This window comes from Acanthaster planci, linkage group LG17 (assembly GCF_054643075.1).
Source record: "Acanthaster planci isolate LZ-2023a linkage group LG17, COTS_SCS, whole genome shotgun sequence".
Taxonomy (NCBI): Eukaryota; Metazoa; Echinodermata; class Asteroidea; order Valvatida; family Acanthasteridae; genus Acanthaster; species Acanthaster planci.
In genome coordinates this window covers 6,840,823-6,853,861 of record NC_141793.1, presented here as the reverse complement: position 1 = coordinate 6,853,861, position 13,039 = coordinate 6,840,823, and the positions used below count along the sequence as shown (strand labels likewise).

The window sequence follows — 13,039 nt, the reverse complement described above, 5'->3', positions numbered from 1 at the left end:
CCTTGGTTCAACAGCAAGACTAAAAAGACTTGTTTAGAATTAAAAACAGGATCCTGAGATGTGTGAGTCCAGCTACATGGGAGAAATTTACAGCGCCTACAAAGCTTGTTAAAAAGGAGTTGAACAAAGAACAACAGAAATATATCAAAGAAATGGCATATTTGAAAGACGATCCGATGAGGGATTTGGAAATACACCAGGAGTAAAAAATTAGAAGAACCACAAAGTTCCAATGTAAAACGGGATGGTGTGTACCACTTTACTGACGAAGACAATGCTCTGGCACTGGCTGATCTGTTTAAATCTGTTTTCACAATTGAAGATATCCCCATGATTCCTTTTGTGCCTACTGAGGTACTCTGAGGGGGTCTTTGAACTCCTGAAATAGATCAAAATTAATAAAGCAAGCGGCCCAGACAATATTAAGTAAACATCAGAGGAAATTGCGGCGTTCTTGACCAGAGTCTTGCGGCAGTCATTTGACACTGGCGAGTTTCCAGAGGACAGGTTATAAGCAAATGTAACAGCACTTTACGAAAAGGGGAATAAATCAGCACCAACAAATTACAGACCAGTTTCGTTACCTTCCATATGTTGCAAGTTTTTGGAGCACATAGTTCACTGTCCCATCAGTAGACATCTTGAAAAATACATTCTTACACCGGGACAATGTGGTTTCTGTAAACACAACTCCTGTGTTACGCAGAGAAATATGAAAGGGCTGCGTAGCACCTAGACCAGAATATTTACAAGAATATAATATAAAATCAGTGATCTGAAATATGTAATTGCCGAGCTTTCGGTAACTGAGTACCGTCTTTAGGGCAAGCAGATCCAGTTCCCGTGATGTTGATGTTCAACGTTCCCATGACTCAGTGTCCTTTGTTGACTTAATGCCTTTTTTCAAGTTTTCCTTCGAGATAATCCACAATGTCCTGGTGAGTTTCATTGTCCTTCAAATGTAAGTAACTTGACAGAAACCCTTTAAGGAGCGTTTCAAAAACAAAGCAATCCAGTCGACATTGTGAAGGATCAAGCATTTGAGCGATCCAAAAGGTGCTTGAAAGTGGTACTCGTTCACTTGAAAAAATTGGAGAGGGGTATGTAGAACATAAAAATTCCATTACTTCAGACGACATGGACAAAATAAATGCTTCACGTATAAACGAATATCGCCACATCAGATGGTCTTCAGAACGAGGTGTTCATAGACATTATGATTTATTTCTGCAATCGAGGCAAGGAAAATGTAAGAGACAGGAAAAAGACGGACTTCAAAATGCATACTGATTCCAACGGGCTGCGGTTTATCGCAACTACAGAACGTGATCACCTGACGCAAAATAACATGGGATCAATGACGACAAAGCCAAGCAGGTCTTATTTATGAAGTACTCGGGAACCCCCGCTGTGCTGTGAACAAATTTCTCCTGTACTCATAGAAGTTGCATCCCAACTGGAATCTCTTTGGCAAAGACCGAAAGACAACTTTTGCCCCGGCTCATACACATGACATTGTAATGAAACAATCTGTCCAACAAACTCAAGGTTATTTCCATGGAAGCAAAATGTGACAAGCTGTATACTAACCATTGCTTCAGAGCTACAAGCGTTACAATTCTTGACAATGCTGGCTTCGAATCCAGAGACATCATAACCATTTCTGGCCATCACTCAGAAACGAGCATCAAGAATCACAGCCACACCAGCGAGAACACGAAACCTAATACGTAATACCCAGCCAAACACAGGGTCAATCTTCCTCATTGTCGACAGCATCTCAAGAATCCCTTATTTTGAGAGACATAGCTATTTCACCAGTTCACCAAGGTAATTTGAATACTTCATCACCAGTGGCTGCAAATGTGAACATTAATGCTGATGCAACATCCAATCGCACTTTCCATTTCCATGGATGCATAATTAATTTCTACAACTAGGAGTCCTGTAATTTGGCAGTCATGTAAGTCAGTTCAGAATAAACTGAACAGCTGAGTCTTTTCAATTTTCTTCAAACGAGATTTGAATTTTTAATTTAAGTTGAACAGATGGAAGATTTGAAGGCATGAACATTTAGTAATCTTCCAGCTGTTATATAATTCCCACAATTTTCCTTGAACTCTGTTTGCTGAATCTAAAGTACGGGTGTTTCGCAATAGTGCGCCTCCAAGAGTTTGCAACGCGTTGACCAATCACAGTGCCCAAAATCTGTCGGAAGGGTCGATAGATTCAGTGCCTTGTGATTGGTCAACGCGTTGCAAACTTTTGGAGGCGCACTATTGTGAATCGCCCGTATTGATGAGATGCTGGTCTTTTACAAGGATTGTACAACATTGGTTAATGAATGTATTCAAACGGTTGCTGTTCCGCTTGGGATTCTTGAATTAAATTTGATGAATGTAAATTCCAGTTTGGTGTTTCATTCTTGAGTTTTAGCTTAACTCTTGCAGAATCTGTGGGGAGGTGTTATAAAACAAATATTGACTCATTTATCTTGCTGTAAAGTATTTACCTCAGGAAAATAGAATGCTTCATGAATCATCTCGGGAGGCGAGTTTTACTATACTACCCGAAGGAGCCAATATTTGGATATTGTGATGGAGATCAATTATTATTATTATTTTATTCAGAAATCAACCAACCAAGAAACAACCGTACACAAAGAAAACATGATACGGTTGATTAATTCTAGGATAACCCAAGAAAGCCAATTACACAGGCTTATTTCCATCGGGGTTCCAATGGGAGATTATTCGCCCTGAGCGGAAGTGCACCCTCACAGGCGAAAGAAAGATAGACTGATACAAAGCTGCACTTCGAAACGAATGGATTAGGCTTGGTCTTCGGTTTTTCTGGTCCCCGTCAGAGCGTCTGCATGCAGTTTTGAATGCTGCTTGAAAATGGCTGGAAACAGCGAAGCCGAAGATGTAGGCCGTGTCCGAAACGGGCTTCTAGAGCTACAGCTAGGTCTATTTTATACGCGTCTCCACACATTTCCAATGGAGCGAAGACCTAGACTTGGCTCTAGACAAGAGATTCGGATGCAGCCTAAGCCTAACCCGCTAGTTTCGAAAATGCTTAAAGTTTTTCAACACGGCGCTATACAATCTTTGGTTCTGTTCGCGTTCGACAAACACTCGCAGATTATACATTCCAGCATAAATTTGTTGTGCGTACTCAGCGTTCCCCGCTCCAAACTCGCATGAACTTGCGCGCCTACGCGGTGAGTTCGTGCGTTTATTATGTCTGTGGTCAGTTTCATTAAAAACACGCGCTCTTTTGTTTCCGCTCTGAGCGGAAAGAGTACCGATGTGAGGCCACTGTGAATCACAAAGTGTTGTGCAAACGAATGGAGCGCGCGCGTGTGTTGGGTCACGCGCTGGTTCTCGCACTAAAACCTCTTTTTAACATTATTTTGCGCGTGACGTATTCACGTCTGTACTCCAGAGAGTACCGAAGTGAATACGTCACGCGCACAATTAGTGTGCAAAAGGCGATAGCGCGAGAACCAGAGCGTGAACCAACACGCGCGCGCACTCCATTCGTTTGCACTGCACTTTCTGGTTCACAGTGACGTCACGCGTCCCCGAGCTGGACCAAAAGAGGGCAATGTTTCCTAAGTAACGGAGGCTCAATGGTACTAACTGCGCATTGCTGCTTCTAGAACGACTATGAAACGTAAGCGTTGCGGGCGCATTCCTACCAACATAGTGAACACCCCCAACCAATGTGGCTCTTTTCGACCGATCAGGGAGTGTTTCTGCTCAGGGCGGATAACGTCAAATGAAGTAGTTTGAATGTAGTATTTGAGCTTTACATTTTTTTTTCTCAGGTCGGTTTGATCCCACCGACGCACTCGCTCTTGCCCAAGATGCCATGCGACACATCCAGAAAGATCAAGACGCATCTAGCACCCATTTTTCTTCCCAGACAGATTTTTGAGAAAAAACCGAAGGTGGTGTATGTAGCTCGCAACCCAAAAGATGTGGCAGTCTCCTATTACCACATGCACCAGTTTGACACGACCTTACAGACATACCCCAGCTGGGAGAAATTCTTTGAAAGATTTATCAATAAGGATGGTAAGTATTGACACTCATGCGAGATGGGGGAAATGAGGCCTGCGGCTTTGTTGATCCCAGTATTGCTCGGAAAAGCATGGCCCCTTTTCTGCCCCGCTCTAGATGACTGCAGAATCTTGGATATGGAAAGTAGATCATAAATGCTGAACGAGATAGTGAAAATAGATGAAAAATCATTAAAAATTCAGTATGTATGGTATGCTTATAATTTTGTAATTGATCCAGAAATAGAACCAAGCAGTGTTCCCGAACGGTTTATAACAAATTTCAGAAACTACATCTGGTTCATCCCTTTCAAATTTAGACCGTGAGCCAAGTGGCGAAAACGCTCTAAAATATACTCAAAATACTCAGACAATTCCGGTAGCACATTCCAACCGTTTCGATTCAACAACTTCCTGCAAGTGTGTTTGAGTATAACATAGTGTCGGCATTTCAGGGAGCTGATCGGTAGGTCTGAGATTTCAAATTTCTCGTTGTCTACTTAAATTACTTGTATTTGTTCAATTACTTATAATTTCAAAACAGTCGCTGAAAAATAGAGCATCACGAGAAATTCAGTTATTTGAAAGATGAATGATTATGATCTTGACCATTAAAGTCACATAATCTCGCCACTGTGCATGTACCTTCTGGTTTTTTTTTTTTTTTACATTAGTGCACTTGCAAGCTATGTGGGGAAAATGCCAAATTGCGAATGCCCAATCGGTGTGAAATATGCACACTATCCCGTTTTTCTACCACGAAATTGGAAAGAATATTTTCCTAACTTTTTTCGTGGTCAGAAGTTGCAGACTGATGGGGTCGGCGGCAGAGAAAAGGGCCGATTGGAAATGAGAAAAGGGGTACTCCATACGCCGTTTCACGAGTTAGCGAACGCAATGGATGAACCCAGTAAAGGATGCAGTATGGGCGCCACAATGTGGAGAGCGTGATGAAGCCTAACTGACTTCATTAAATGCCATGCCAAAAGGTTTTCACTGTGCATATTATGAATGTTTATGAGTATAGTGATAAGACCGATTTTTTGAGGAGAGGTGGATCAGATGGTAATATTCTTGTGAACGGACACGCTTTCGCAGTGCGGGACACTTCCAGCTGCTACGAATATGAAAACTAATAATGGTGCGGCGATGATCAATAGTTGTCTGTTATTCCAGATATTCCGCATGTTCGTAAAGATATTACGATTGGTTGAAAATATTTGTTTGAAGGATGCAAAACGAAGTTGAATGCCCGTTTTGAGAAACTGAAACCAGGTTTTCTGTCGTTTTCAAAATTCAGGCCAAATTGAATTTTTGTTTTACAATTAAACTGCGCCTTTTCCGAAATTGGCCGGGAAAACCTGTATTTGAGAATCATACCGTTACGCGTTGATAATGAACAGTGACATCACTTTATAAAGTGCTATGCATAATTTTTATTATGCACCTATCAAATCTTTTAAGATAGCCAGGAAGACCAATAATAGAATTTAACTCTCTGAGAAGGAGTTCTGTGTATGGAATCAACAAAAATGTAATTAGTTCACAAATGTATTTAAAAAAATATAGGCGAAGTTGGAGTTATTGCTATTTTGATTGTTACAACTACTGACGTCCGACGGTGAGGGTAACCCCTTGGGAAAAAATAAAAGAAGAGGGCAGAAAAGAAACGAGAGAAAGGAAAAGGGAGAAGGGGATGAAAATTAACAGTTTGCTTAAACGTGCTTCAGAACGAGCCCTTTCATCGTTAATAGTTACTGTTTTTCAGTTTTTGGCTAACGAATGCTTTGCCGCCTGCTCGAAAAGGTATTGCCCCCTAAAAAACTGGCCATGCCCGTTAATTCTATTAATTATTCTCAGAACTGACTTCAGATTATAGATTTTTGCATTTAGCAGGTGTATATAGTTTGTTTTGTACAATCCCTCGTGGAGAAATAATGCAGCGGGGATTTTCAATTTACAAGCACATCTGGACTGGAAAGTAGTAGACCTAAGTTTATGAAATGACCCATTTGGGAAAACGAGAAACGACTAAATTATCGTATAGTGCAATCCTTGTAATAGTTCTATAATCAGTAAATATTAGTTAATATTTCAAGTTGTGTAGTTGCCGATTTCATGTGTTGAAATCATCGCACAACTGGAAACGCATTTTGTTTTTGTTTTGTTTATATGTTAGTTTGTGGTGGGGATTGGTTCGAGCACAACTTGTTTTGGTGGAAAAAGCGGCACGATTCAAACGTTCTGTTCATCAAATACGAAGACATGAAAAAGGTGAGAGTTTTGTTAATTAATGATTCACGTAAGAACAAACCCCTCTGCATTCTGATTGCATCATGGGATTGGATAGCACACAAGCCAAGTGTTTTAACCACGAAGGGGGCGGGGGGGGACAATCTCATTCTGAACAGCTGTGTACTCAACTTTTCGGACGGATGTTGTTGTTGTTTTTTAATGGCGCTTCAGCGACTCAGGCTATTTGCGCCAATAACTGTAGGTTTATACATACAATTTATTTATCAGCATCACATCAAGGAATTAGGAAAAAGGTCCAGTTTTAGAGGCAGGAGTAAACCAGAGTACCCGGAGAAAACCTGCGAGAGCGAGCATGGACTGGAAGCCAAATGCATCTAAAGCCTGGGCCAAGGCGGGACTCGAACCCGGGCCTCATTAGTGCAAAGCGAGGAAAGAACCACTACACTAACCCGTTCCCCCTTCGGACAGTATACTCTGTCTCGTGTTTCAGACGGTATACTCTTTTTCGTGTTTCGGACAGCATACTGGCATTGTCTCCTGACAGTGCAAAATGTCCTAAACGTTAAGTACCCTCCGGCTCTTATCAGAACAAGAAATGCTCGGAAAGAGATATTTTTGCATGGTACTACCGCATACCGCATCCGCTCCGAGCGGAACATAAGTGGGCTTGTTTTTTAGCACTCACCCACCGACATATAAACGCGTAGACCGTTAAGTCCTATTCTAAACTACAGGGGTATTGGTGGTCTGCGCGGCGCCCGACCAAAATCAAAACTATGGGCAAATTCACCCAATGGACTTTTCCCATGAAATATGCAAATCAGACAGGCGCATACGTGCTTCTACCGCTGGATGGCAAGCGCAGCCGTCATCACCATTGTCAGTGTAGGAGAGCTGCTCTAACCATAACCTGGCACGATGAAGGTCATTAAAACCATATCACAGCCTTTGTCCGATATTTCAGCACGTCTTTCTTGAAAACAAATAAAGTTTTTTGGTGCCCCGAGATTGGAAAGTAACAATTCCTTGCCTTTAAGTTTAGCACTCATGCCAAACTATAACAGAGCAGAAACGGCGTGTATGTGCTCACGGTTAAGCGCGCATGGAGATTTGTATTGTTACGCAATAGATTTAAGCAACTTTGCCAACCAGTGGTAGTGATGCGTATGCCTCTGCCTTATTTACATATTTCATGGGAAAGGTTCATTCAATTTTGGTACAGGGAATTTACGCACAGTTAAAGAATTCCAGCCATAAAATTCTAGGAAGCCATATTTTAATTGCAAAAAAAACTTTACAAATTTACTTAATCTGGCCCATAGGGATTCAAAACAATGCGGTTGCAACAGCTGAAAAGAAGAGATAGCAGTACCGAAGAAAAAAGTAAACGTGTTTGGAAGCACATGTAAACAAATACAGGCAATATAAGCGCGCTGCGCGTAATGTGCACTGAACGCGCTGTCATTCACCGTTCCGTCCATTGTTTGCCCATACTTTTCGAAACCACGGTTATACGCGCACGACTAGCGGTCTATGCGTTTTCATAACACCTTACCCACAGATTCTGTGCCATTTGACGCTTGCTAGTTTTACTTTTTTTATACCACCACTTCAAAAAGGCTATACCATGCAGCCTCATCCTGAAAAAGACCTACAGGCTTACCCGTAGTAACCGAAGAACTATATCCTTACAACGGAAGCATAGTGTATTTCGGCTCATAGCGAACAACATCGGTTAATGAATGTATTCAAACGTTGCTGTCCCGCCTGGAATTCTTGAATTAAATTTGATGAATGTAAATTCCAGTTTGGTGTTTCATTATTGATTTTTAGCTTAAATTTTGCAGAATCTGTTGGGAGGTGTTATAAAACAAATATTGACTGCTTTATCTCGCGATACAGTAAAACTTGCCTCCCTCGGTGATCCATGGAGCATTCTATTTTCCCGAGGGCTTTTTCCTGAATGCTCCATGGATCACTGAGAGAAGTTAGTTTTACTGTACCACTCGAAGCAGTCAATATTTGTATAATATGTCTGTGTACTCACCGCAAGTATATGCGTGTTTGACGCGGAGTACGCTGAGTGCGCGTAACTATTTTACTCCGACATGTATGGTCTTTGCGTGCACGCAGAACGCGTGCAAGAAGCCGCTTGTAACCACCTGTCTCTCTTTTGGCCGATAAGGGGTGCACTTCAGCTCGGGGCGAATACCTACCTAGCTCATTGACATTTAAGATCGTAGTTCAATACAACGGATATTCCTGGAACGGTTCCACATTTTTCTATTTCCGGCATGCTTTAAAATTTGATTTTTGTGAATAGCTTTGTTCCAAATCTGTAACACAACACCGGGTGAAAAGATGACGCCTTAAATTCGAGTATAGACTGACGACGGATTGTTTTGCAGGTCCAATTCTGCCACAGAGCTGTGCATAAATACACTGATTGTTTGTAGTTCATCCTACGATGCAGTGTGCCGATATTTTAAATATCAACGCAAATTATGTATTTGCAAACTAAAAGTTAGGGCGGATCCACCAAGTCGCAAACGTACGAATTGAATCCAAGCTTTTCCAAAGCTATTAGCCCTAACACTCCCAAATACTCCAATTTCAATACGATTTTACATACACCCTAGGGGGTTAGGGTTAAAAAATGTGGAGGGGTTTAAGTTTACTATCAATTTGTCTCCTTCGACTCAAGTTGGGTCTATTACTATGGAGCGTTTTTGGCAGCTGCTTTTGCGACGGAACCTTCCCATTAAAACATTATATTTATGCAAGCATGCGCATAAATGGCCATGGTGGCAAAAAATTGGGCTACAAATGTCATTGTCTCAAAGGTTCAGCAGGTACTTTCACTGCTTTCTTCAGAAAGCCTTCTCAAATCATTATAGGGAATAGGGAAATTCTCAAATCATTATAGAGGGAATTTTGAGCACAAAATAAAGACTTCAAAAATCTATTTCGTCTCAAGCGTACCAGGTCGACAGAAATAATATGTAGGGCTCCCTTACGCATGAGCTAAAAAACGAACTGTGTAATCGGGATACCACATATAATGCTAAGCGTGAACTGAATTGTGGTTTTTACAAATCCCAGATTCAATTTCGTTTGTAGCTCCCACTGTCTGTACTTCGTTGTTGAAGTTTTTAGTCCAATAAAGAGTAATACCTTACTATAGCAAAATCAAACTATATGATACGGTCCCCAAGGAAAGTATTGTGGCGAAATCGCCAGTATGGTTTAAGTGCATCTACATATCTAATAAACACAAATCATGGCTTTCTTGCAGATTTTTCCGGTGTAATCCAGGGAAAAATAAGCGACAAATTAATCATTCCGTTTTTGAAACGACTTTTGCCAATAAGTAACATTTCAGACTGTCCCAACTTCGCTGTCCGCCCTAAGTTGAAGTGCACCCAAGCGTAAAAAAGGTAAGTTTTCCAAGCGGGTTCTGCACGCATTGTGCGTGTGCGCGCAGACTACCAAAGACCGTACTTAAGGAATAAATTCATTACGCATACTCAGCGTTCCGCGTCAAACGTGCCATTGATCTCCATTATAAACGCGCGCCTATGCGGTACTAAAAAAACTTCACCCTCTTTTGTTCCGCTCGGAGCGGATAGTGAAGTCTCATATACTAAGCCTGATAGGCTAGTTACACTGTCATAAATTTCTTACTAGGCCCGTCTAGGCCTACAGTCAAGCATTATAAAGTACAAGGCGTGCAGAAATTTTCTGAAAGTGCTTCTCACAAGTAGTGGTCTGACCCTTGGATCGCTTCAAAGGGGGAGTCCGTCCCGAGGGAGGATCAGGGGAGACACTTAGCAAAGAATCACAATTGGGACCACAACACGTTGATTACATCAGTTGATTAGACCAGTGGTTTATTCGTTGATTGCATTCAATAGATGGTGCTCAAGTCAAAACATTCATCCGGAGTGATAGCGATTACGCTTTTCAGCAATAGTAAAATGTAGTGTACAAAAAAACCTGTATGAAACAAGAAAAAGTGACACTAGTTATCCCCACATGTCATGTCATGTGTTCCGACATAATTAAAAAAGAGCAACAATAATATTACCATCCTGCTAATAAAAAGAGAATTTGTCTCTTACCCTGACGCTGAGATGAGTGAATGAAAATACAGCTACTGGTACAGGTATGTACAGCACCGGCCTCAGGCCTCACAAATAAGCTGTTCACCGGTTACATGTACATGTAGCACAGGCATACATCGGGGCTCTCAAAGTCCCTCAATTAATCACATTGATGGAATTCCTAAGTACGGTACGACGGCAGAGAACGGCATGGTCTTGTTTAGGTCGAATCAACCCCCGAAGCCCGCGACTGAGTTCACAGGGTGCATACCGGCACGTCAAATATCACTACACTGACCATGAAGGTGACAAGTAAATTACCCGTAACAAATGACCAGGCCTAAATAACCACGTAGTATTAGTGACTTATACTTGGAATTTACACAGAATGACACGAAAAGTAACAACATATGAAATAATACCGAAATATCGACCCTATTTTACCACTAGTGGACCAACCGAATAGCACCTTGCTACACAAAGGTCACATTCAAATAAGGTGCCTAACTAATGACGTCATGTTCTTCAAGGGGAAACCCCAGACCCTCACACACATATCAAAAGCTGTTCCTTTTTCCAAACTTGATTTAACTACCATCGATCTCCGGAAACTGCTGCGCACACCTCAACCAATATTCTTTCCAACTTTATCCATTCCTCGGGTGCAGAATTCAGTTTTTCTTCGAAGAACAATAACCTCAACCAGTTCTTGAAAACTCCGTTGACAGTGTACGCAAGAAAATTCGCAAGGTTCATTATTTACCATAGATATCGGAAGAATTAAAACTAGATAGGAAACACGTGCGCGCGAGCCATTGCTTGCACGTGCAGAGAATTTTCTTGATGTGCATGGACGCACTAAAAAGTCAAGTGAACAGGGCCACGCGCACTTTGGGCAAAAGGAAGAAAAATGAAGTCAAGATAAAACTGTACGAAACTCTACATTGCACATTTTAAATGACGCTGACTGGCTATTCAGAATGAATATACATAAACGTAAAGTTAATCGCACGCGCATTTCAAAAGCTACGCGCTCGCACTCCCGTATTCTCCTGCACGTTACGCACGCGTAGATCTGCGCTGCACGAAACACACTGACTAAGGGTCTAATTTAAATATCCCAAACTAGGTGCGTTCGATTAGCTTACACGTGTAAATCAAACTTCTTGTTGTTTTGTTTTAATGGCGCTTTTAGCAACTCAGGCTATTTGCGCCAATAACTGTACGTTTATTCATACACCTTATTAATCAGCATCACATTACGTAGTTAGGAAGAAGGTCCAGTTTTAGAGGCAGGAGGAAACCGGAGTACCCGGAGAAAACCTGCGACAGCGAGTATGGACTGGAAACCAAATGCACTTAAAGCCTGGGCCAAGCTGGGACTCGAACCCGGGCCTCATTGGTGCAAAGCCAGGAAAGAACCGCCACGCTAACCCGCTCCCCAAGTCAAACTTACACGAGAGCGTTCGTTTAGCCATCACGTGATCCTCGTGCCACCACTACCCCGGCTGGCGAGCTGGTCTCTGGAGGCTGCCCGAGTGTAATGACATCACGGATGAACTGTTTGAGCATTGACATGATGGAACGTGGCAGGGACTTGACCTTTTCCCCAGAATACCTTGGCGCGGAATAGCGTTCGATTAGCCTCACTGATATGTCGAGGCTTTCAGGGAAGCTTATCGAACGCACCCATAGTGGGATATTTAAATTATTCAATACCAGATCGCACAAGACATGGTGGGAACTAACATGGCGCGGCAAGATCTTACCAAAAATACAAGTTTCTCAGGTATTCAAAACACACGGCAAATTAAAGCACATCTCCTCTTCTTTTCTTTTCCTATCAATTTTTAATGGCTTATCCGATGACTTTATCAGATATTTTTATCCACGAAGGATCACCCCTAGAAACAATCGTGAAGTCTGCAGCCACTTTGAAAAGAGATGCCTACACTCCGTAGCAAAATAGACCATTGTAGGGCACTGATTTCATCCAAAATTCACTCGAAAAGAAGCTGATATTCCTGTGACTAGTCTCCACCTTTCTTTCCCTACATATCTTCAAGTTCATAGCCCACAAAATGCTTTTTCGACAGCTTACGAATTGCGATTTGGCCGGCGCAGGCAATTCTGAGCCATTTTACTGGCCTACAACCATACCCTCACGAAAACACGCATACGCGGGACACGTTTTGGACGCTATCTCCTATCCAGTCTTTATAATGGAGATCAATGGTCGGTAATAGTTGGTACCAAGGGACTGTCAGTTTCATTCAAAAATACAACCTCTTTTGCTCCCGTTCGGAGTGGATTGTAAATCTTTGTCTACAGCCTCCATATATAAATTAATACATCGTCTTAACAACAAACGTCAATATTCGCGACTTCTGGCAAGTCATGAATTTTAGACGTGAATATTCACGTCAATATTGACGATTGTTCATGTCCCTTCAGGGTCACCATGCAAAAGGTTCAGCTGGTTCACCCTCCAAAAATCGGGTGAGAACTGATGCATCTCCTCCCTTGCTAGCGGGATCATTACAAGTTGATCACGTGCGCGAGAGAAAATGTGTGCGCTGATTTAGATGACACATGCTTACACTCACTACAAAGA

The 13,039-nt window shown here is 41.9% G+C and overlaps 2 protein-coding genes across 4 annotated transcripts in view; both read left to right on the top strand.

Moving 5' to 3' along the window:
- Positions 1 to 13,039, top strand: part of LOC110989615 (sulfotransferase 1C4-like) — a 67,399-nt gene that overhangs the window by 36,932 nt on the left and 17,428 nt on the right. For all 3 annotated transcript variants that reach the window (XM_022254133.2, XM_022254134.2, XM_022254132.2), the window contains exons 4-5: positions 3,833 to 4,082; positions 6,246 to 6,340. In XM_022254133.2, the coding sequence (XP_022109825.2) occupies positions 3,833 to 4,082; positions 6,246 to 6,340 (345 nt within the window). The remainder of the gene's footprint in view (positions 1 to 3,832; positions 4,083 to 6,245; positions 6,341 to 13,039) is intronic.
- LOC147796311 (uncharacterized) lies at positions 59 to 1,734 on the top strand. The gene is made up of 3 exons (XM_087148198.1): positions 59 to 62; positions 1,185 to 1,377; positions 1,533 to 1,734. The coding sequence occupies exons 1-3, from the start codon at positions 59 to 61 to the stop codon at positions 1,732 to 1,734; spliced, it is 399 nt and encodes a 132-aa protein (XP_087004324.1).

What these genes read in the sequence shown, in the direction of transcription:
- LOC147796311 (XM_087148198.1), top strand. An exon ending in ATGACGACAAAGCCAAGCAG is followed by an intron (nt 1,378 to 1,532) that starts GTCTTATTTATG and finishes ATGAAACAATCT; the next exon opens with GTCCAACAAACTCAAGGTTA.